Source organism: Rhinolophus hipposideros (assembly GCF_964194185.1).
Source record: "Rhinolophus hipposideros genome assembly, chromosome: 18".
Lineage (NCBI taxonomy): Eukaryota > Metazoa > Chordata > Mammalia > Chiroptera > Rhinolophidae > Rhinolophus > Rhinolophus hipposideros.
This window is the reverse complement of record NC_138064.1, coordinates 39,613,508-39,640,119: the sequence shown is the minus strand read 5'-3', so window position 1 is coordinate 39,640,119 and position 26,612 is coordinate 39,613,508. Positions and strand designations below refer to the sequence as shown.

At 34.5% G+C, this 26,612-nt stretch overlaps 1 protein-coding gene across 1 annotated transcript in view; it reads right to left on the bottom strand.

Moving 5' to 3' along the window:
- SEMA3D (semaphorin 3D) overlaps positions 1-26,612 on the bottom strand; it is a 203,475-nt gene that overhangs the window by 24,339 nt on the left and 152,524 nt on the right. The window contains exons 9-13 of the mRNA XM_081079723.1: positions 23,530-23,644; positions 22,079-22,148; positions 14,994-15,138; positions 2,165-2,387; positions 176-264 (exon numbers count right to left, since the gene is read on the bottom strand). Of these exons, the coding sequence (XP_080935849.1) occupies positions 176-264; positions 2,165-2,387; positions 14,994-15,138; positions 22,079-22,148; positions 23,530-23,644 (642 nt within the window). The remainder of the gene's footprint in view (positions 1-175; positions 265-2,164; positions 2,388-14,993; positions 15,139-22,078; positions 22,149-23,529; positions 23,645-26,612) is intronic.

Sequence of the window (26,612 nt, the reverse complement as noted above, 5' to 3'; positions counted from 1 at the left end):
CCTATTCTTAGTTGCTTTTAAAACTTTTTCCATTGCTTAAGGAAAAGGAAAATAAAGGAGTTATTTGCAAAGACTTTTCCAGGAAAAGAGTTGTTGTATTAAAACAAATGTGTTGTATATCAAGGGCTGCTCAATTTCCCCATCTCTTTCCCCAGAACTCTTGACTGAGGTTTACCTTGAATATCTGCAACTCCTCCAGTACTACCTCTTCCATGTTCCATTTCTCCTTTGAAATGCTGACAACTTTTAGGACTGTTCCAATGTCTGAAAAAAAAATACATTACCCATGTATCCTACTGTTTCTACTTCAATGTTTAGTTGTAAGCGTATTCCGAACAACCTTTACATCGTTCCCCTAGATTTTCTTTAAATGCCTTTCAAGAAATCAGGTTAAATAAATCATGCAAGAACTGAAGCTTAATGTACAGGATTCTCCCTTTCTGAAATATTACAGCTTTTATCTCATAAAAAAAAACAGGTTTATAAAGAAAATATTAAAAGACACATGCTTGGAGTAGATTCCCAACAAAAGACATATATATGTCTCATTTAAATATCGGTTGAAATGATAATAAAAACAGATGTGTTTGGAATGTCTGAGCACCGGGGTGGGAGCATATTAACATGGATGGTAATAATCCTGTTTGCACAAAATAGTCTGGAGTGTTCATCTCTGTTTTTAAATGATGCTAGGATCTTTGAAAAATGTTAAATATACAGTTTTCCAAATGTCATAATTCAATACCTGTCTATCTTAGTATCCTTGTAGTTTTTTCAGTAAAAGTTAGGCAGTACCACCTAGTGGCTGAGTGGCATTTATGACACTGAAATGTTCAAGATCTAGGAATCAGCGTTCGACGGATCATGCAAATTAAGTGGCCAACTCATTGGAATCAGTGACAACCTAATTATTTCATGTTTAATGCATCAGGAGTAACCTCTGTAGCCTTGGGGACATAACTTCTTTTCTGGGCCTCAGTATTGCCATCTGCAACATACCCAAGTTTGATCAGTTTCTTGAAAGCTCTTGCTTGGACACTATTACACACACTCTTTCTAATAAACCTTACTTCTGTAGAATTAATATAGTTTATAAGATAAAATTATTCTAAAGTTGATCTGCACTCCTAAAAAACCATCCCAATAAAAATATGTATTCCTTGAAAACCTATTAATTTCTATCTTCATGCAATGCTTGATCCATTAAATTACATACGTAAGATGCAGTGCTTTTGTTTTAATGATACATTATCTACTGCCATTGGAATTCACATATTATTAGATAGCACGTTTCTTCTTTTTGAGATACACTAAATCAGCAATAGTTTTCTTCCTGAAAAAATTTTTTCTTAATTTTGTAATTATTGAGTTGGCAGGAAAAAAATAATAAAACGGGTTCCAATGATGAAAGTGATAGTTAATCTACAAAATTCAAGGAAGAGAAAAATAAAGTCCAAGAAGTTAAAGAGCTTTACAAAGCAATGCTTCACTTTTCTGAAAAGCCGTCTTAAGTCAACTTAAGTCACTGATTCTCAAGACTGGGTGAAAAGATCCTTTGGGGTAAGACTTACCAAAGACCTCTGTAGGGAAAGGGAAATGTGAAGTTTGAAAATAAAGAAACATTGCTTTACCCTATTTGTTTAATTTTAGTCCACAGTCATTCAACAAACATGTATTGAACACCTAATCTATAGCAGGCCCACTGCAATCAAAATATACAAATATATTGTGAAATCTCAAAGAACACTCACAAAGGCTGGGAGATATTTAGGATTGGCAATTAAAAGCACGTGTTATGCAATTTTAAGAAATAATGACTAATAAGTAACCCGCCTAGAAAAAGAAGCATGTATCCTGATCTGGGGAATTCCCCAGGAAGGGTACTTCAAAAATCCCTAAGTACTTAAAACCTCAAAAAACAAAAAAAATGAGAAAAGGAGACAGGTGTGCGTGTGTGTGTGTGTGTGTGTGTGTTTGTGTGTGGAAAGGGGTGAAGGGTTGTTTTCCTATAAAGATTGAGACATTTGAACACAACAACAAAAACTTACTGACTAGACATTAGCTAATAATTACTTATATTGTTTTGACAATAAATATTTTTGCCTTTTATTTGTCTAATATTAAAAAATGCCTTTGAAAGAAAGCATAATCCAGTTCTAAGTACCTGTCCCAAGAAACATTACATCATACTGGCCATCTTCTGCGACAACATGATCCACGACAATCTGTGTCAGTCTGTAATCTACATTGATTCGCTTGAATGTTGGTCCTCCCGCAACTGGATATACTGATTTATACATCACAGGGTGCCTCCTGATGAAACTGATGACCTCATCTGGAAAATCTCGGGTGGATTTGATCAGTGGGTCATAGGTTTTGCTTGGACACTGAAAAGAAATGAGAGGAGTGTTATTCATGCACTTGAGAAATTTACACTTACTTCTAGTAAAGTTGTTGTTAAGGCTTATCATTGATAATATTAAAGGAATGGTCAGCAGGATCAATATACAATCACATGTACTTGTAAATAAGTGCAATTTTCATCAGGTATATTTGAATCCAGTTTTCTCTCTCAAAAATATCCTAAATTATATCTATGTGTTTCTATTATCTAAAGTTTTTACAGAAGCTCATTTCTTATGAAGATTATTGTTTACTACAAAGATTCATGAAATTTGAGTTGAAATAATTATGAAGAAAGTTTTTACAGAAGCTCATTTCTTATGAAGATTATTGTTTACTACAAAGATTCATGAAATTTGAGTTGAAATAATTATGAAGAAAGTAATCTATAAAGATGGGAATATATGAGAAACTATTATTTTCTATTTCTTTTAAGATTTCAGTTTTAAATTAAAACCATAATTATAATTGGTGTGAAAATTATATTGTAAACCATTCAACAGCTCTTCCCCCAAAGGATCTGTGAAACTTTCTCACTTTTGTCTAAAAACACCTCCTGTGCCTGTTACTGTCCTTTAATTCAATAGTTAACATACCCTGCCCCCTGGTGGACAAAGTAAAAAACTCATACTAATACAAATTAAATGAATTTGATGTTTTTATCCAAAGCATATGAACAGAGTTATATTATGACTTTTTTAGTACATATCTTCACTCGTATATCCTAAATATGTTTTATAATTTCAACATACTGGGATTTAGGAAGTTACAGGCAGAATAATTCTGTCGTCACATTTGAATCCTTAATGGGCTAATACATTCTTTTGGAATGGAAAATTTGGGCAATATGATGCAGGCGTAGAGAAGGAAATGAGTAACACTGAGGAAAGTCTGTAAGAAAGTGCTGCTTGTTCCATATTTTAGTTTTTAAACAAGTTGGAAATAATCTCCACTGAACTGAACAATTTTGACTAGGCCGTATTTAAAATCCAGTGAAGACTCCAAAACATAATGCCGTACTTTTTAGTGGACACATTCAAAGAGGATCATTCTCAGGGAACCAAAGATACTAGGGTATCTTTAAAGTCACAGTATATGACCCTGACCCAATTTTATACCAATACAAGCATAATGACTGACTAAATTAGAAGAAATATCAAAAAAGTTGTATAAAATAAAAATCTGTTAATGATTTTCTAAATTACTTTAATTTGAAACCTTTATCTTTCCCCCAAATCTTGCATGTCTGGTCTTAAGAAAGGGATCTTTTCTTGATATCTATTAATTTGTCCCAAGTCTGCACTAAAGAGGTTAGAAATGACCTAGAATATTAGCCATTTGGTAATTAGCATACTCCTAACTGGATATTGAGATAAAGTTCTAAGTCTGTGTTTTCAGTCATTGTTTCTAGCACTTAGGCTTCAGTCAAGTGGAATCTGTCAACTCTATAATGGAAGGAACCCTATATTAAATAGATTAAGCTATGACTCAAAATGGATATGGAGCTCAAATGATTCAAAGCTCTTGCCCAATTACAGGCTGCATGTTTGAGGCTCAGTCAGAGGCGATTCATAGTGGGTTTACAGCTTATAATGCCTGTGGTACAATCTGGTTGGTCTATCATTAAAATCAAAGCAAAAGCAGGATTTTGCCGGCATTACATTTTTGAAACAGCCCTACAACTTAAGGGGTAAAAAAAAAAAATCTCTTTTGACTTTGCAGCTGCAGTTATGCAGTAGCCAAAATTTCAAAAGAAATAATATCATGACATTCAAGCCACAGGTTATGGTATCGAATTTTCAAATAATTCGAAATTTTAATGTGAGAAAGTATAGATGAATGAAGATATGAACATTTAGCAAAGAAACAGATACGACAATTTCCCTCATTGCTCGCTACTGACAAAAAAGGTTTAAGTATGATAAAATCTAATGAAAAAAAAAAAGAAGGAAAACCTGGTTTCTATTGACTATTATAAAATAATCTTTGAATATGTCTGTTTTCTTATGGCAGCTTTTCCTCATGGCATGCTTCCCGTGTTTGCATAGGATCTTTTACCTCTAGGTTGCTGTGCATGATCTCTCAGGATCAGGCCTCTATGCTTTCACAAATGAAAGTGATTTGGTAGAATTACTCCCTGTGGTTTAAGATCGTACAGTTTGAATCAAATAGTGTTATTGTAGTACATTAAAAACCAGAAGAATTTCCCTTTGATATCATAGCTATGTAGCACACATATCTAAAAATAACTCGAAATGTCAAGCAATGCATGCAGGTAAGAGTGAAATAGGAACGAAAAATTCCATAAAGGAAAAAAAGAAAGTGTGGGAAAATGTTCCATCTGAAGCTAGTGATGATATTCAATTATTTTCCTTCAAAAACAAATCCTAGAAATGATATTGCATTGTGATTTTTAGATATCATTCACCCCAATCAGAATGGCTATCATCAACAAGACAAATAGTAACAAGTGTTGGAGAGGCTGTGGAGAAAAAGGAACCCTCATTCACTGTTGGTGGGAATTCAGACTGGTGCAGCCACTATGAAAGGCAGTGTGGAGGTTCCTCAAAAAATTACGAATAGAGTTACCATATGATCCAGCAATCCCTCTCCTGGGTATCTACCCCCAAAATCTGAGAATATTTATCTGTAAAGATCTATGTGCTCTGATGTTCACTGCAGCTTTATTTACAGTGGCCAAGACATGGAAACAACCAAAGTGTCCTTCGATAGATGATTGGATAAAGAAGATGTGGTATATATACACAGCGGAATACTATTTTGCCATAAGAAAAGATGAAATAGTGCCATTTGTGACAACATGGATGGATCTTAAGATTATTATGCTAAGCAAAATAAGTCAGACAGGAAAAGTCGAGAACCACATGATTTCACTGATATGTGGGATATAAAACTGAAAGCAACAAAGGAACAAGACTAACAAACAAAGAAACAAAAACTGATAGACACAGACAATAGTTTAGTGGTTTCTAGAGGATAAGGGAGGAGGGGGTGGTAGATGAGGGTAAAGAGGATCAAATATATGGTGATGGAAGGAGAACTGACTCTGGGTGGTGAGCACACAATATAATATATAGACGATATATTACAGAATTGTACTCTTGAAACCTATGTAACTTTACTAACCATTGTCACCCTAATAAACTTTAATTTAAAAAAAGATCCTAGAAAAATTTCCTATTGTAGTTATGTTATATCCCTGGTATGAAAAATCTAGTGAATTTTTCTCTGCATGTCTGTACTTTTAATTTCTACAAAATAACATAGTCCACCTGAATATACTGTAGATGGCTATTTATTTCTGCCTCCAGCTTTCTAACCTTTGCCTAACTTCCATGAATTTAGCTCCTATGACTGTTGGAAATAAATCAAGGAACTTATCAGTGTTCCACCTGTTTTGAGAAACTCTAAGATGGTTTAAAATTTGAGCGGGGCGAGAAAGAGAACAGTTAACACAAATTTTAAATATCATTATCTTGATAGAAATAAAACCAGCACAAGAGTAGAAGAGAAATGAGACCTGCCGAGACAAACCCTGAGATGAAAGGGTAAGCCCTATAGCAACAAGCCCTGGTCCAGGGCCTATCTCCCATGGCTGGCAGCCATGGCTGTCTAGGTGTGATCATGTTATGCTTGCCAAATCTACGTGTTTGTATGCAGCCTTTACTACTGCAGTGGGAAGAATGGATAAGAGGAGAAAAATGAATTTTATCCAGTGGGAGAACTTTGCCCCTTGGCCCCGCACCAGACAGCTGTTACAAGTTTTCTTCCCCTGCTGCTTCAGGCTATTCTCTACAGGTTGCAGTTTCCTTTTAAACAAATCAGAAAAATGACTAACGTGAGAGAAGAATTGGCACAAGGAAAGACTGAACCAGGCTTTCATTTTTAGCAAACTGGGAAAAATAAACTAACTATGCAAAGAAAGTCCGATTTTATTTATAAAGTAAAAACATGCAAATTTAATAAGTGCCATCCTATCCCCCTGCTTATTCATCTAAGAGTCAGTTTACAAGTGTGGGCAAGGAAAGAACTCATATTCAATATCAGAGATAGAAAGGCTGGGGGTACAAATACAGAGGTAATTTTTTTTCTCTCTTTTTTAAAGGTTCCATTTCTCTTAGAGGGAATTTCTATACTAAAGACAAGGAAAACATTATTGAACATAATAAGCAGCGTGGGATTTGGAGAACCTCATTTTAAGAGTAAACATTGGCCCTTTGGAAAAGAAAGCTAAAAGCCAGTGGAAAATATTGATTTATGTCAGAAATCAGATATCTCTCATCATTTCAGAGAAACACAACTTATGTACAATGTTAAAGGGAAATGAAAGTGATGTTTTGTCATATGCCCTCTTCAGGTGGAGTCAGTTTGAGGAATTTGGAATATAGAGGCCCGGAATCTAGTCCTGCCTCTGCTTCTCTCTTCTAGAATCAAAAACCTAAAATGAATAGAATTAAAGATACACTCAGTAATTTGGAGAAGCCGTGACAAAGTAATAGCTTGTTATCCAATAAGTGGAAGTGAACAAATGTTGAGGAGAAAATAAAACTGTGACTTTGTATATGAGGGGAATTTGTATATGAGCCAGTGATGCATAAAATGAGCTTTCTGGGAAGTTTTCCTCAGATTTTAAATTAATTAGGAAAGCCTTATTTAAAAGAGAATAAAAGAAAGCAAATAATAACAACAAAAATGTTAGTCATATTCCTCAGTTGCATAAATGAGAAGATTAGCATGAGACACTGTGAGGAAATTCTTCCATTATTTTTCAGTCCCCTTTGGTAAGACCATCAGTCTAACATCTACAAATGAAAAGGAAGTTTAGGATAATATTTTTAAATCACATATTTCTTTTAGGGCATGTACACCTAAAAGAAAGGTTTTGAGGTTTGTAAATCAACCTCAAAGCACCTCTTAACTACAATATAATCTAGAAAATTCTTATTTAATGGGGCCAGACTACTTTACAACCCAGATCTAATTTAGGAGATTAATGAAGACATAAAATTCTGAGAATCGTCAGCTCAAAAGCCAACTAGTTTAGGTAGACCAAGAAGATAAAACGGGTTCCCTAAAGAGTTTTGGAACTTGTGGATTACATGGTCATCTCAGATGCCTGCTCTTTCCAAGATGAAAGTTGGCATTTCTCAGCAATCATTCCAGTTCTAGATTAAGCATCATCACAGATATATAGTCTGCTAGCTAGATAGATTGAGTTGCTGACATTAAACATCATTATTCTGTGATGCAATCCCTCCATGATTTGCTTTGTTGAAGCAAAATCATAAACCACTCTCAGTTAAGACAGTGATGGCTTGATATGTTAAAGTAAAAAAACGCCTTTCTAAAAAAATTATGCCGGGACCCAGAGAAGGTCCACATTGGCATATTTAGTATGATGAATTTTCCAGTGGACCTGGAATCAAAAGAATTTTGCAATTTCTCAATGTCTTTTACTATGTTAGAAAGTCCAATAAAAAAAAAAAAAAAGTCTTGTGGGAAATAAATAAGGACTATCATACATCCATATCCTGAGTTTGGAAGATGTTATATATGTGTGTGTGTATGTATATATATATATATATATATATGATTGTTTATTTGAAATATCCAGAATAGGCAAATCCATAGAGACAGAAGAAATATTAGTGGTTTTCAGCAGCTGGGAAGACAGGGGAATGGAGAATGACTGCTAATGAGTATAGAGTTTCTTTTTGGGGTGATGGAAATGTTCTAGAATGATAGTGATGATAGTTGCACATTGTGAATATACTAAAAAACACTAAGTTGTACATCTGAAAAAGGTGAATTTTATGGCATGTGAACTGTATCTCAGATTTTATCCTATAGCAGAGGAACAAGAAGGGCCCTAGTGTAAAGGGAGAAAACTGTTTTGGTTCACCTTTGGTTCTCTCCAGAGAAAAACCCACGTGAGTTGTACATGGTGGGGCTTCTTACAGAGAGGAAGATATTGCATTATTTTACATTTGGTGGTAGTTGAAAAATCTTAAGATTGTTTTTGTAGTGGGCTGGTTAAATCAAATAGCTAATTGATTAATATATGAATATGAATTACAAAAAAGGACTTTCAAATTTTCTAAAGATCTGAATTCCTAAAATAGAATTGCAGACCTTTCTATAGACTATTTGAGATTTAACAATTCTCACTAAAGTGTTTATAGAATATACTGATTTTCCTTCTTTGTTTCTCACTAAAATAAGATTTTGGTGTGTAAGCTATTAGTGAAATTACAATCTATCATTCACCAAAGTACACAAAGTAAGGTCAATTAAATCAAGGTACAACATTAAAAAAAAATTCTTATAAATATCTCATTTTGCTTCCTACCAAAAATGGACCCTTAGTTGGGAAATTCATATGCAAGGTTTGATCTTTAAAATTAAAGTTTGTTTAACAGTAAAATCACTAACTATTTGGAGGGGGGGTGGAATTTAAAAATAAATTGCTACCTTTACAAAATTAGAGGTTTAGAAATTATATGTATGTGTGTATACATACATATATACATATATATAAAAGCAACACTGGCAAAATGATTCAAGAGTAGCAAAACATATATTTCTGAATAATTGAACTTCAAAAACAGGTACTTTCTACATTTTGGCTATTGTGAATAGTGCTGATTTTAATTCTTTTGGATAAATACCCAGAAGTGGATTGATTGACCATATGGTAGTTCTAGCTCTAGTCTTTCAGGGAACCTTCATAATGAATGTGGAATCAGTCTAAATGTCTATCAATGGATGACTGGATTTAAAAAAAGTGGTATATGAATGCAATGGAATATTATTCAGCCTTGAAAAGGAAGGAAATTGTGTAATATGTGACATTATAGACGGACCTGGAAGACACTATATGCTAAGTGAAATAAATTAGTCACAAGAAACAATTACAGTGTAATCCCACTTATATGAGGTATCTAAAGTAGTCAAACTCATGGAAGTAAAGAAGAGATTTTTGATTATTGCTAGAGTATGCGAGGAGTGGAAAACAGAAATTTACTAATCAATGGGTATAAAATTATTCCCATAGATGACAATGCTGTATTGTGAAGTTAAAAGTCTGTGAAGATTTTAGAGCTCATGTTAAATGCTACCACAACAAAATTTTTTTTAAAAGTATTTCTCATTTTTTTGATAAGAGAATGCTTTAAAAACTGAAACATTAATATTTTTATTTATGCACAAATCCTAAAAATTATTTATCAACAGAATGAAATTACAGAGTAAATTTTTTATAATACATCAAATATAAAAAATAAAATCTCCTGCCTTTAAAAATCTTCCCCAAATCTTTTTCCTAGCAGATTGTCATTTTTGGCCTGAAGTCAGTTTGGTTTCTATATTTGACCTCTACCACTCAGTGTATGGTGGATGCTGCTGTATTTCATTTCACCTGGAATTTCTTATTACCAAGACTCTCAGTTCAATATGATGTAAAAGTCTATCTGAATAAAATGTAGTTTGTTCAGACATGTTATTTGGACAGCAGAGGGCAGAAAAATCCCTTGAAGTAATGGAATTCTGGAAAGGTATCCTAGTGCATCCTTGAGTTTCCAGACTTATTAACATTACAGGGTGGTAGTATCATTGTAAGTCTAGGAGCATAGGTTTGATTGGTCATAGGAAGTACATAATTATGTCAAAAGTAAAAAAAAAATTAAAGTAGCTATGGTGCACTAAAGTGTTTATTTGTCTCACTGGTAACTTCAACAAAAGACACTCCTGGAGAACCTAAACTCAGTCTTCATAGCAGTATGAATGCAGAAAATGTAAAAACAAAGGTGGCTTTTAAAAGAATCCATTTAAGCTTTTTAACTTAAGTGTAAAGTGGCTTTCAGTAAAGATTCTTACATTTCATAGAAAGCAAGTTATTCGGCAATGCTTTTATTAAAGTACGATGTGTTACCTGAAATTACAATAAAAAGGAAAGATAAGTGCAATAAGGCTTCAAAACTTCTTCGTTATTATTCGTGCAGAGAACAGATCGATCCCTGGGGAAACAATGTCAGGTTCAGTTCTATTGTTCGCTTTTTTTCACTTTGAAGGGAGAAACACAGAGGTTAACAGCATCTGATTTGCAGTTAAGTAGGTCTAAATTTAGTTCCAATGTCACGACTTGACAAGTTATGAGACCAGGAGCATGAGCATACCCTGATATTTCTTTTCCATAAAATATCTACATTACTATGTTGTAAGGATGTACTGACATAACATATAAGGCTTTATCACTGTGTCTGGATCATGACGTGTGTTCAATAATGGCTTTTGACTAAAATTTCTGAACTGGAAATTTGTAGAAAATAAGAAGACTCATAGCTTCACTTAAACAAAAATTCCTGAACTTAGGCTGCTTTAAAAAATACACTTAAAAGAGAATGTAGGAGATTTTGTAAAAATAAATGCAGTTAATTTTAGATAGAGCATTGGGCAGTATATCAGTCAGGTTAATTTAGGGAACAGGTGCATGTTAGAGAATATTAAAGAATAAAGGAGAGAAGACTGGTCAGAAAACTCCAACATTCCTCTTCATTCTGCTGTGTTTGGCAATATAATGTTTGGAAAGTTATTTAATTATTCTGGGCCTCAGTTTCCTCTTGTAAACGGAGGGTGAATAGGGAGGTCTCTAACATCCATTCTGGTTTAGATTCTCAAATTTTACAAGTGCAGTTACTTGATGCACTCGGGAATATAATTTCAATTATTTTATGAATACAGAGTTATTTAAAATGGTAAAGTTAGTTTATAGAAAGCACATTTGTGTAACAGATTTTCACACAAATATACGATGTTCCGAACTTCAACACCAGCCCTCCAAATATAAAATGTGATGTGGAAAATCTGATTAATTGAATTGTATGTGAATAAAAAGTAAATATTAAAAAAGAACTAAAGTAGTGAAGCAAAAAAGTTATACATTTATTTATGATTTTAGACATTTTCAAATTTGGTCATATTCAAGGAGAATATAAAAGTAACTAGTGACTTAGAAATAATTAATATCCTCTAGATACTATAGCTTTCTAGGCTAGATACTGCCTACAAACCTTTCAGGAGGACTGGTCATCATTATTACACAGAACCAATTAGAAAGCATTAGCCAATAAAAAGTAGTTTTAAAATACCTCAGCATTTTTTGTTTTACATAAATAAATTATTTAGACAGGCTTATATGGTACTCCCCATGTAAAACTAGCTAACATAATCTGAGTTTAGTTCAGAACAACAAGAAAGAATTAACCAAAACTATAAAGCATAGTTTTGGTATATATATAGCAATATACATATATATAAAGCAATATACACATAAATATAAAGCAATATATGTATATATATATGTGTGTGTGTTTTTATATATATATATATATATATATATATATATATATATATATATGTATAAAACCTTTGACAGTAACTAGGACTTTTTTTTAATCCAAATTCTATAAAAAGGACATAATCTACGTGATCAAAGAGAGTGTTCTACTGGAGTCATCCTGAGGGAGACTATTTTTCTGTCTCCACTACCAATAGTGGCCTGAGAATGGGCTATGGATAAAAGATTATTTATAAGGCATAATTCTCAAAGCTCAGCTTCAGATGCAAATATGTTTACACATTTTTGAAAAGCATAGGAATTAGATGAGAAATATAGATGTTTATTAAAGATAAGGCATAAGTCTGATAAATGGCACTTCCTTATGCCTGATAATATTTTTCCTTTTCTAAATTGTTAATCTTTTTTTTTTAAGTTAAGTATTTGTTTGGTAGTGTGGATACAACCTACTTCCTATATAATGTTGAACTCTTAGAAAATATATCTACTATGTAAATTGTATTTCGACAGCAAAAGAGTGGTCTGTTTACCATAATATGGTGCTTATTTTCTCATTGATAAAGAAAAAAAAAAAACCCTCCTCACTGACATATGTGTTTTACTATTTGGGAAGGGAAGATCACCTATGCACATTTTATAGAAGTGGTTGTGTACGTTTGAGGAGAGCCACGTTACATGTGCATAGTCATTAAGCGTCACATGACATTGACAGCTCTTTCAGGCAGCAGCAGGGGAGTGGTGACAACCACTACCTCTACAGCACCTCTAACCGACACTATAACTAGAATGTAATGCAATCCGGATGCCTCAGCACATGACCATTTTGAAAATTAATTCAAATTTCCTAGTAGTAAAAGAATCAACTGCTGTGTATAGGTATGCAAGTTATTTTCTGCAATTTATGTGGATGGTTTGTCTCAAATTCTTTCTTCTGTAACATCCAGATAATTGAAAATAACTTTTTTAAATGGCCTGCATGGTCACAGTGTTGATTTTTAAAAAACAAATTTATGTAGAAACAGCTCAAAATGTGATCGTCTATGATACTTAACCCCAGCTAGAGTCCTCTCTGAATTTTCACCATCCTCCTCAAACACTCCCCCAAATATATATGATATATTCATTACATTTGTGTGTGTGTCTGTGTGTGTGTGTCTGTGTGTAATGTTTACTCGGTAAAAGACCTTCCATGGACCTTTCCATGGAAGGGGAAAATAAATATACTTTAACCTCAAAAGTTGTAATAAAGTATCATAGTACAAGGACCAAGGGCTAGGACTCTGCCACCTGAGTGTGTCTGGATTTACAACTCAACGGCACCACTCACTTGCTTTGTGACCCTGGGCAGGTTATGTAACCTATCGGTGCCTCAGATTCCTCACCTGCAAAATAGCATTAATAATAATAGCACTTGCTTCATAGAGTCATATGAAAATTAAGATTTGTAAAACTTTTAGAAGAGTACCTGCACATCCTAAGAATACCTAACCCATATGTTACTGTTACAATATAAAAATGAAACAACCAAGTACAGCTTTGACATTCAAAAAAAGATAAAGTGAATCCTAAAAATCATGATATTCGTAAAAAAAATATATATTGCCACAAAAGTTGTGATTATCTTCATTATCAGTCCGGAAACATCCCTGAAACATATTTATATTGAGGGATAATGAAGGGGAAATAGACATGGCTGTAAAGTGTGTTTCCCAAATTTAATTGGGTTGTATAACAGGAAAATGAAAAGAGAATTCAGAAAGCCTGCTTATCAGCTGTATCACCTTTAAGACCAAAAATACAAAAAGAAAAAACTTAGTAGAATTAGACAAGTTAAGTCAATTTTTCTCAGAGATTTTAATGATCATTTTAGATCTCTTGGTAGAAATATTCATAGTGAATCCTAAATTTTAAAAAAGGCATTTTTCCTTTATATTACTTCAACGTAATAGTCAATTTGTTCAATATAATGTTGGTTCAATAACCAATCCTAAAATATTTAAATAACTTAAAAGGGTTTTAATCACATCAACAAAACAGAAGCCTTCTATTTATAATGCACATATGGATTTTAAACTGCAAAGTTTTTTTTTTTTTAAACAGATGCACAAACACTAGAAAACATTTCTTACTTGTTTCATCTGTGCTTTAAATAAGATTTATACTATTTAAATGAAATCTTGGACCCGGGATTCTCTAGATCTTTTCCCCATCTAAAATATGCATATTATTCCAAAGAACAACATAACAAAGAAAAGACAAACGCATAACAAGAAAGGAGATCATTTAAATGAAACTTTATAACTGATGTAGTCTTTTTAAAATATAAGCTGTGGGGGCTGGCCCAGTGGCTCAGGAAGTTAGAGCTCCATGCTCCTAATGCCGAAGGCTGCCGGTTCGATTCCCACATGGGCCAGTGGGCTTTCAACCCATAAGTTTGCTGGTTCAACTCAACTTCCGCAAGGGATGGTGGGCTGCGCCCCCTGCAACTAAGATTGAACATGGCACCTTGAACAGAGCTGCCACGGAGCTCCCGGATGGCTCAGTTGGTTGGAGTGCATCCTCTCAACCACAAGGCTGCCAGTTTGATTCCCGGGAGGGATGGTGGGCTTCACACCTCCTGCAACTAGCAATGGCAACTGGACCTGAAGCTGAGCTGCGCCCTCCACAACTAAGACTGAAAGGACAACAACTTGACTTGGAAAAAATCCTGGGAGTACACACTGTTCCCCAATAAAGTCCTGATCCCCTTCCCCAATAAAATCTTTAAAATAAATAAATAAATAAATAAATAAATAAAGTAGAAGTTGGGAACTCTAGTTACATATAGTGCTGTATGTGAGGAAAAAATATTTAATAATAAATAAATACATTGGCATTTCCATCTAACCTAAAATATGTATCATTCTATATACTAAATCATTTCGATGATTCTGTTGATTTTTTTTTTTTTTTAGGATAAGCACTATACTATAAACATTGTGTTCACATTCGATAGAGTCCATTGTTTCCTGTAGCATTTAACATTCTTACTCAAAAGAAAAATATTACATTCCACTAAAGGATGGGAAGGCTAATACATCACTGTAAATAAATAATGGTTATTTTAAAAACCACAGTACATGTTACTGTGGTGAGTTGCATAGTTTATTATAATAGATTTAGGAAGAGAAAATAGGCTTGAGAGAATCATTTGATTAATAAGTTGGATACATACTGTTCCAGGTCGGGGATAAGGGATTCTTCCATCATACTGCACCCAGCGATGGTCTGCACTTTCCTTATGAGCATATGGGCCATTAAAAACTGCTCTGATGTCAGCCATGCTATACACACAAACAGCAGAGCCTTTGAAGATGGAGCTGAAAGAAAGCACCGTGATTCAATCATCCACTGGTTCATTCATTGGCATTTATTGAAGACAAATATAAAAGTGTTGAAGACAAAATGTGGCATGTTCTCAAGGAGCTTATAGCCAAGTAATCTTGAATAAAGTATGATAAAAGTTACATTACAGGTAATTACAGTAAGCTAAACAGCATACATATGGGTACCCACAGGGCTCTCTGGTAAGTTTTCTTCTAAAGAACTTGCAAAATAAAAAGATGCCTTACCTACTTTTTTAAGAAAAGGAATTTTAGGTACTTAATCATAGTTAATTCATGTGTTTGTTTCTTTTCTTAATAGTTTTATTTTTCTTTTTCAATCACAGTTGTCATACAATATTATAATAGTTTCAGGTGTACAACATAGTGATTGGGCAGTTACATAACTTATGAGGTGATTACCATTATAAATCTAGTACCCATCTGACACCACACAGTTATTACAATATTATTGACTACACATATTCCTTATGCTATATTCTACATCTCCATGATTAATTTGCAACTACTAATTTGTACTTCTTAATCCCTTCCCTTTTTTTATCCACCCTCATTCCACTCCCATCTAGCAACGATCAAAATGTTCTCTGTATCTATGAGTTGATTTCTGTTTTGTTCATTGATCTTGTTCTTTAGAATCCATATATAAGTGAAATCATATGGCATTCGTCTTTCTCTGTCTGACTTACTCAACTCAGCATAATACCCTCTAAGTGTATCCATGTTGCTGCAGATGGCAAGATTTCATTCTTTATTATGGCTGAGTAATAGTCCTTTGTATATATGTACCACCTCTTCTTTATCCATTCATCCATTGATAGACATACAGGTTGCTTCTATATGTTGGTTATTGTAAATAATGCTGCAAGGAACATACGGATGCAGACATCCTTCGAAGTAGCTTTTGGGTTTCTTCAGATAAACACCCAGAAGTGGGATTACTGGGACCTCCTTTGTCTCTTTCTACAGCCTTTATTTTAAAGTCTATTTTGTCTGGTATAAGAATTGCTACTCTAACTTTTTGTTTTTAGCTCCATTTTCATGAAATATCTTTTATCATCCCTTTACTTTCAGTCTGTGTGTACCTTTTCCTTTCTATTTTTTTTTAATTAAAGTTTATTGGGGTGACAATTGTTACTAAAGTTATATAGGCTTCAGGTGTGCAATTCCATAATACATCATCTATATATCACATTGTGTGTTCACCACCCAGAGTCAGTTCTCCTTCCATCACCATATATTTGATCCCTTTTTTATCCTCATCTACCACCCTCTTCCCCCCTTACCCTCTGGTAACCACTAAATTATTGTCTGTGTCTAAGTTTTTGTTTCTTCATTTGTTTGTCTTGTTCCTTTGCTGTTTTGTTGTTTTCAGATTTATATACCACATATCAGTGAAATCATATGTTTCTCAACTTTTTCCGTCTGACTTATAAAGCTTAGCATAATAATCTCAACATCATCCATGTTGTTGCAAATGGCATTATTTCATCTTTTCTTATGCCAGAATAGTATTCCATTGTGTGTATATACATCTTCTTTATCCATCATCTATTGAAGGACACTGGTTGTTCCCATGTCTTAGCCACTGTAAATAAAGCTGCAATGAATATCGGAGCTCATAAATCTTTATGGATAAAAGTTTTCAGAATTTTTTGGTAGATACCAACGAGAGGGATTGCTGGGTCACATGATAATTCTACTCTTAATTTCTTGAGGAACCTCCACACTGCCTTCCATAGCGGCTACACCAACCTACATTTCCACCAACACTGTATGAGGGTTCCTTTTTCTCCATAGCTTCTCCAACACTTATTATTATTTGTCTTGTTGATGGCAGCCATTCTAACTGGTGTGAGGTGATATCTTGTTGTGTTTTTTATTTGCATTTTTCTGATGATTAGTGATGTGGAGCATTTTTTCATATGTCTATCAGCTATTTTTATGTCCTCTTTGGAGACATGTCTATTCAGGTCCTCTGCCCATTTTTCAATTGGGTTGTTTGTGTTTTTGTTGTTGAGTTTCATGAGTTCCTTATATATTTTGGAATGGGAGAATATTTTTGTGTGTGTCTTTCAATCTGAAGTGAGTCTGTTGCAGGCAGCATATGTAAGGGTCTTGCTTTCTTATCCTTTCAACCACCCTATGTCCTATATCTTTTGATGGGAGCATTTAATCCATTTATATTTAAAGTAATTGTTGATAGATATGTAGTTTTTGCCATTTTATTATTCATGTTTTTTTATCTCTTTCTCCTTCCTCTTCAAGAAGTCCCTCTAACATTCCTTGCAATACCAGTGGTGATGAACTCTTTTAGCTTTTTCTTGCCTGGGAAGCTCTTTATCTGTCCTTCAATTCTACACAATAGTTTTTGGGTAATCTTGGTTGTTGGTCCTTGATTTTCATCACTTCGAATATTTTCTGCCAATCCCTGATGGCCTGTAAAGTTTCTGTTCAGAAATCAGCTGACAGTTTTATGGGAGCTCCCTTATGCGTAACAAACTGCTTTTCTGTTGCTTCTTTTAAGATTCTCTCTTTGTATTTAACCTTTGGCATTTTCATTATAATGTGTCTTGGTGTAGGCTCCTCAGGTTCATCTTGTTTGGAACTCTCTATGCTTCTTGGGCTTATATGTTTATTTCCTTCACCAGGTTAGGGAAGTTTTCCATCATTATATAATCAAACAGGTTTTCAATTTTTTTGTTCTCTCTCCTTCTGGCACCCCTATGATGTAAATGGTGCATTGGATGTTCCCCCATAGGCTCCTTAAACTATCCTCATTCTTTTTTTTTTTTCTTTTTGCTGTTCTGATTGGGATTTTCTGCTACCTCATCTTCTAAATCACCAGATGAAATTTCTGCTTCCTCTAATCTACTGTTGATTCTCTCTAATGTAGTCTTTATTTCAATTATTGTATTCTTCATTTCTGAATGGTTCCTGTTAATGTTTTCTGTCTCCATTTTTATGCTTCTTATCTCTTTAGTGAAGTTCTCATTGAGCTCATTCAGATCTTTATAACCAGTGTTTGGAATTCTGCATCTGGTAGATGCTTGTCTCCATTTTGTTTAGTTATTTTTCTGGAGCTTTCTTCTTTTCTTTTATTTGGGACATGGTTCCTTTTTCCCCCCATTTTGGCTGCCTCCCTGTGTTTGTTTCTATGTATTATACCGGGTTGCTATGTCTCGCAGTCTTAGTATATTGGTCTTAAGTAGTAGGTGTCCTGTGGGGCCCAGGGGCACAGTCTCCCTGGTCACCTGAGCTGTGTACTCCAGGTGTAGCCCTTGTGTGGGTTGTATGTTCCCTCTTGTTGCAGTTGAGCCTTGGTTGTTTGCATATCAATGGGGAGAATTGACCTTCAGGCCAGTTGGTTGTAAGGACTGTCCATAATTATAGTGGAGAGCTATTGTGCAGGGATTGACCATAAGCAGCAGGATTCACTTTAGCAGGGCTCTGGTGTCTGTACAGCCAGCCCTTTGGGTAAGTTGTCTGTGGAGGCAGCAGAGTAGTGCTTGAGCTTGGTCCGAACCTCCTGGGAGGGGTGTCACTGCAGGCCAGGCTCAGCTGCAGCCTGTGCTGTGCCTGGGGCCACCTAGATTGAGCCACAAAGCAATCCACAGATGGCTGCCACCTGTGCTGGTCTTGGAGGCACCTGGGAGAGGCTAAGCAACAAATTGAGACCAGCTGCCACTAGTGCTTGACTTGGGGTTGATTAGCAAGAGGTATGGGTCATGCTGAGACCAGATGCTGCTTGTTTGGGGTTTGTGAAACCCCAAATCTATAAAAGATTTTAGCAAAGTTCAAAGTAAGCAAGGTCTTTTTATGGAAAAGCCACTGGAAGTGGCTTGGGTGTGCCTAAAAGTTAGGTAGTACAGGGAGTCAGGGAATCACTAGGGTGGGGCAAACGGTGTCAGCTATGTTGATGGAGATTCAGATATGGTGCTTATCACAGTCTGCACTGTGGGAGTGGGGAGGATGTAACAAAGGAATAACGCCTTCTGCCAGCACTTCTGTCTGGAAGAAACCTACCCCTTGCCCTGAATTCAGACAATTCAGTTTCTCCCCATATGTCCATGGTGCCTTTCCAGTTGCTGACCTATCTGGAGCTCAGTGAGTGAGTACGTCAGTAAGTCCATGCATGGGCCTTTTAAGAGGAATGCTTGGGACTCCAGCAGCCCCTTGTGTCACCCAGCCACAATCTCTGCTGTTTTTCACAGACAGAAGTTATGGGGAATTCTCTTCCAGGCTCTGGAACCCTGGGCTGAGGAGTGTGGTGTGGGGCTGGGATCTCTTGCTCTTCAGGTGAGACCTCAGCAGCTGAGATATCCCTTGTAATTTTTAACTGCTACATGTGGATGTGGGACCAGCCTGTTCTGCATCTCTGCCTCTTCTAACAGTCTTGATGTGGCTTCTTCTATATATTGTTAGTTGTAGGACTTCTGCTCAGTTAGACTCCAGACTATTCTCGATGATGGTTGTTCTGCACTTTAGTTGTATGTTTGACATGGTCATGAGAGGAGCTAAGCACAGTGTTTATGTACTTCATCATCTTGACCAGAAAAATCTCATGTGTCTGTTTTCTTAACATGAGTGAATATACATAAATACTGGCTATTAATTTCTTCATATAATTATTGTTAATTTAAAATTTTTGAAACAATATTTTTTGTTCCTTCTTGATTCTGAGTTTATGTATGTAACTTATCTGATGCTTAAAATTATTCTTAATTACATAGGATTGGAGCACATATAATTAAGAGGCAGAAAAACTCTATGGGAATTTGGCAAATTTTTGCAAACTAATGATGAAAACTGTTAACATAGTAATCAGATGTTCTGTTTTTGTTTTATTTCTGAGAATTAAAAGATACTTTCTCTGAGTCTAAAACTTTCCATTATTTCTGTTCTTAGAACCAAGATCACTCTTTATGATCTAAGAGACATATCATCTCAGGAGTACATAAATGAGCTAAGGATTCTCTAGGAGGAGTAACTCAATCATTAATATTCTTGGAATGACATTAATGGAAAACACTGGGAGCTGATGGTAAACAGACAGCTGGGAGAAAACTATCTGCTATGGGAGGTGATGTTCCCATTAAAATCACCTTCTCTGCGTATGATATTTTAAAGGAACGGTGTAGCAGGCTTAACGGCATTGCTATTACTGCAGATTAATTACATCTTCTCATTGCACAAAGGCTGTGACATGCATTCCGACGTTACCTCAGTCTTCAAGGCAACATTAAAAATACGATAATAAAGTACACCAAGAACAAAGACCTGACTTGTAACTTCACACTCTGGGTGGGCAGAAACTTGGGAGGAGAAAAAAAAGAACTATCTTGGGGCTATATCTCCCTGGCACATATCTATGCCTTGTGTGTAGAACACACAGTGACTTCAAAGGCAGTTCTGTGACTGGAAAGATGCCAAGAGAACTAGGGCTGAGATACTTAACTTGACTAAGTACAGGCACTTGCTCTTCCTGCACCTTTTTACTTCAGACATAAATTAGAAAACATGGAACCCCAAACAGCAGCTTCTTAGTGTATCTTCTTTAATCTCACATTTAAATATTCACATTCTGCATCTTATAATGAACCAACAGTATTTTGTCTTCTGATATATTCTGAGCCAACATACATTTGAGTTATACATAAAATATCATGTATACATAAATGAGGGTAATGACACAGAAACGGAATTATAATTTGCCTACAAAATTATTTTAATAATTTAATCAAAAGACACAATAAGACTATTTCTCTAATACCAATACCAACACTGCCAATTCCTCCAATACTAGTATCAATATAACGCTGATAAAATTGATAGCAGAGCTATGGAAAATGTAAAAGGTATTTCAAAGAATGTATTGTAGTCAATAATATGTAACAGGAATAAAGATGCACTTTGAACATTGTTAAATGTAAGTTACTTAATTAAATGAAATAATATAAAATAAAATTAAGTATAGTCCATATAGTACTTGAAAAAGTTTCATAGATGCTAGGAAAACTTTTAAGGAAGTCACAGAGATTCAATGACAACTACAGGACAGTATTATGAACAAGGAAGAAAAGAACACAGGGATAAAAATTAGGAAAACACCTTTAATTCTAGTCCCATTTTTACTACCAATTTGCCCCTCTTTTTATGGCAAGTATACAAACTTTCTTTGCCTATATTAGTAGAACAGTGATGATATGGTGATAGCAACAGCCAAACACCCATCTGTGTAGGGTAATGAGGCAATATAAATAAGATAGCATAGGATGACATTTTATAAGTCAAGAGTGTCCCATCTCATGATTACAGCTTAGCCAAAGACTGAGACATACATTTATTTAGTGCTACCTCTATGTCATGCAGCTTAATAGATTTATTATGGTTAGTATATGCATATGTCTTTGTACACAGTAATCCATCTGAGAATTTAGCTTAAAGGTATATCTGCTGATACAGGGAGTGGCATACATACAAGGTTAGTCACTGAAGTATTATGTGTACCAGCAAAGGATTGGAAACAATGGAAATATCTATGTATGGAGGACTGGTTAACTAAATTGTGGTAATTGATATAGGGGATACTATATAAATTACCACAATTTAGTTAACCAGTGTCCACTAAATTTAGTTAACTAGTGTAATTTTGCTGGTGTCAAAAGAACAAAGAAACTTTTGACGTACCGACATTAAGATTTCTAGGAAACACTACATGAAAATTTTTTTTAATTTATTTTTTTCACACAAAAGGGACAAAGAACATATAACTCTATTTTCTTACACACACACACACACACACACACACACACACACACACATATATATATTTCTTACACCCATATGTTTATATATATATAAAACAATTCCCTGGAAGAGTTACAAATATATATATATATATTTTTAAACTTACCTAGTTGTGGTAAAGACTCCATATACTACAGGATTTCTTTCATCTCTTGTGGGGAGTAAGTAAATATCTTCTATTAATGGGAAAAAATATTGATTCATTACATTTTTATTTTTCAGTTTATATATTTGCTTTTGCTTTAGTAACACAATATTTCTGAGACTCTAAACAGTATATAAAATGAAGATAACAGTGAAAGTCATTGTATTACTACGTAAGACATTAAGGGTAGAGGACTGGTTTTCTTACTAGCTCTGTGACATTGAGCTGGACATTTAACCTGTTAGGTGCCTACTTCAATCACCTATACATGGAATGGTTTGCTTCATAGTCTCCATGACTATTTCCAATAAGGAATATGTAATTTCACATAGAATAGAAACTAAAAACATAGGTTATTTTTATCTGCCAGTGTAAAAAAATTTGTTCTGTAATTGTGTCAACATATTAGTAGTTCAATTCAATTACCTATCTGGTAACAATATGACAATAGCTATACAAGTTAATTACTTGTGTAATTATGCAGTATTGATACTAAAGTTCATCTAAACAATGTTTTAAAAGATTATTTAAGATGTAAGCATGCTTACACACAGCATTAGAGATCGTCCATCAATATTGAATGTCTACTTTAATACTGTAAAATGCAATACTGACAAATTCATCAATGATATAACCATTTTTACATTTCCAACAAAAACAAGTTAAAGAAGGTAAAAGCGAATGATGCTACTAACTTTATATGAAACTGAAAATGTTGGTTCTAGAATCAGCTTTGAGAGGAGTAACAAGGAGAAATGAAAAAGAAGCAGCTGTCTAATGCTTCTCTGAGTATTCTTTTTATTGACAAAAGGGGACTGAATTCACCAAATCTTCTATGCTTTCCAGTAGAGGGCATCCACAGAATAAGGAACCCAAGGTCTTGCTCCCTTCCAAAGAGAAAGACTGCAAGGAGAATGGATGGACATTGTAGTCCCAGAGCTAGAATCTTTCTGTCTCTCACTGTAGTTTTGTTTTCCTCTTACTCAGAGGGCACTTACAAAAAGAGGAATTGCTTCATAACCACAGGCACTGGACCTACTGCACCTCCGTGTTCTTTGTGTGTGCATATTTAGTAAGAACCACTCCTGCAAGCTGTACTGGTCTATACAGAGGGTGCTAAAAAATGTACACACATTTTAAGAAAGGAAAAAACTGTATTAAAATTGTAACACAATGAATGATGCTGACATTCATTTGATTAATGCCATCTTTTGAGTGAACCTCATACGTTGCTACATACATAATTCAATTCAACTTCCAAAAGTTAATACATAGATAACATCTCTTAAAATATGCATACACTTTTTAGCACCCCTGGCATAATCAGGCATTTGGGGCTAAAATAAAATAAATGCTGAATTACTTAATTAGGCAGTAAGACTTTTTTAGAAAAAATGAAACAGGTTACTTACGAAGCTCATCAAAATGAGTATCTGCCCCATCACTTCCAGGAATTGAGCAAATCAATCTGGCCTTCAGAAAAGTTGTCCATTTGTTTATCAGGCTGCGCTGTCCTCCTACATCGTTCTGGGTGAGAGAAGGAAATAAAGATAGGAATTTATCGTCATGATTCTGTCACCAACGAAAACTGGTGGTCATTATAGACAGTGTCTTACTAATGTCCTTGTTTACAAATACAGAAAGTATACATATGTAAGTCTTTGTACTTTCGAGTGAGGGAAAAGGCAGTTTTGTCCTTCAATAGTAAATGCTTCTCTCATGGTTAAATGAATGCAATGTAAGCAGCATAGCTCTACTGAATGAGTAGATGAAGGTCAGGCTACCGCAATTAAGACAGTTTTGGAACCAACTCCCATCTCTCCCAATGTTTGTTCCAGGATCTCTAAAACGCTATTTACTTTTCCAAGTTTCTGTTTTCTTATCTATAAAATATGATTAATGCTTTCAAATATGGTTGTTTTGATGACTAAATGGAAAAATTTGTGTAAAGTGCTTAGCATAAGGCCAGGTAATTTGTGTTTCAACAAATGCTAGTACTGACTTGTATATCATGCATATGATTTAAGTCAATATTTTCATCTTTAGAAATATGCCTTGGTATAGACTTAAAAATAGTGTTTTCCAAATTTATTGCCCTATTAATAATTAAACACCCAGGCAACATAAACATATAACTTATAATGTACATATAAAAGCAATCCTGTTTTTCCATGTTTTATTTTACTCTAAAACATTTTATTAAAATGTTCTTTAGATATTAAGAAAAAAATATAAACATTTAAATCAACTAAATAGAATAAACAGGGTTATGTTACACTGAGTCAGCTCTGATATTGTGTGACCCTATGAATGACTGATGCCCACAATGTCCTGTCCTCAACAGCCCTGATCAGCTCCTGTAGACCCATGCCTATGGCTTCTTTTATGGATTCAATCCATCTCCTATTTGGTCTTCCTCTTTTCCTGCTGTCCTATACTTTTTCCAACATTGTTATCTGTTTCAAAGAACCCTGCCTTCTCATGATGTGCCCAAGGTAGGACATTTCCATTTTGTTATTTTTGCCTCCAGTGATGTTTCAGGCTTAATTTGTTTAAGGACCCACATTTTTGTCTTTCTGGAAGACCAGGATATCCATAGAGCTCTCCTCTAACACCATGTTTCAAATGAATCATTTTGTTTTCCAATCAGCCTTCTTCATCCAATCTTTGCATCCATACATAGTAACTGGAAATACAAGGGTGTGGATGGCCTTAGCATTGGTCTCTAATGACACATCATTGCTCTTGATGATCTTCCGTAATTCTTCCATTGCTGACCTTCCGAGTCTCAGTCTTCTCTTGGTTTCATGGCTGCAGTTTCCATTTGAATTGATGACTGAACTGAGGTAAGCAAACTTTAACAATTTAAATGTCTCCATTGCCTATGTTAAAGTTGTGTATTTCTTCTGGAGTGATGATTTTGTCCTCTTGATGTTTAAATGTAATCCCACTTTGGCATTGTTTTTCTTTCACTTTCATCAGAAGTTGTTTCAAATCATTGCTAGTTTCTGTCTGGTAAGATGGTATCATCTGTGTATCTTAAATTACAGATATTTCTTCCAATATCCACTTCTTCCCCTGAGTATAGCTCAGTTTTTCAAATAATACATTCTGAGTACAGATTAAACAAATAGGGTGATAAAATGTACCCTTGTCTGACACCTTTGTCTATAGAAAACCATTCAGTCTTTCAATGTTCTGTCCCAACAGGGACCTCCTGTCCACAATACAGGTTATATGTCAATTCAATCAAGTGATGAGGCACGCCCATTTCTTTCAGAGCAAACTGTAGCTTTTCATTACCCATGTAATCAAAGGCTTTATTGCATCCTATAAAATATAAACTAACCTTTTTCTAAAATTCTTTGGAGCACTCCAGTATCCAGCAAACAGTCACAATTAGATCTCCATTGTCTCTTCCTTTTCTGAATCAGCCTTAACATCCAGCGTTTCTTTATCCTTATAAGTTAAACGCCTTTGTTTCATCACCATGAGCATCACTTTACTTGCGTAGGAAATTAGAGCAATAGTTTTACAGTTACTGTACTCCTTGGCATCTCTTTTCTTGAAAATTGGGATGTATATTGATCATTACTAATCTGTAGCTCATTGTTTTGTTTTCCATATTTGTTGACATATTCTTGTTAGAATTTTGACAGATTCCATCTCTGTGGCTTGAAATATTCTGTTGATATCCCATCTAATCCTGATTTATTTCTTCCCAATACATTCAGGGTAGCTTTCACCTCATTTTTTAGGTCTTATTTCAGGGTCTTATTCATAGGAATCTTCTTTAGAGGCACCTATCATAATTTCTCTCGTCTGTATAGATTTCAACATACTGAAAATCTCCCCTTTCAACCTTCCCTTTATTTTCTCCTGGTCAGATAATGTGCTTCTTGTGGGTATTTAGCATTCCTAGTTTGGGTTTGAATTTCTCTTTAATTTCTTGAGTCTCCTTGCAGAGATCTCTTGTTTTTCCTTTTGTTGTTGTTGTTGTTTTCTTCTCTCTCCTTACATCGACTACTGTAATAGTTCTCTTTTTCTCTACTTGATAGTCATTGAAAAACTGCATTCAGAATTCATTTTAAGCCTGTTTTGTCAACTTTTACTATTGCCAATCACCTGTCTTTAACAATTTTTAGTGTTTCTCTATCATCGAACACAACAGGGTTATGCTATTAAATAATTCAACATAAAAATATATAGTTCTTATTTTTAATTTAATATGTCCCTATGAATACTAAATTAATATGATTTTTAAAAAATGTTTATTAAATTTATTAGGGTGAGATTGGTTAGCAAAATTATATGTTTCAAATATATATTTCTATAATACCAAAATTAACTCAAAATAGATAAATTAATTATTTTTGTTTGATTCAACTAAAATGCTTATAATAAAAAAGAGATTGTTTTATGGTAGAAATATATTATGTACTTAATTTTGACTTTCAACAGTTACTTTTGGAGCCACTATTTCCATTAATGTATT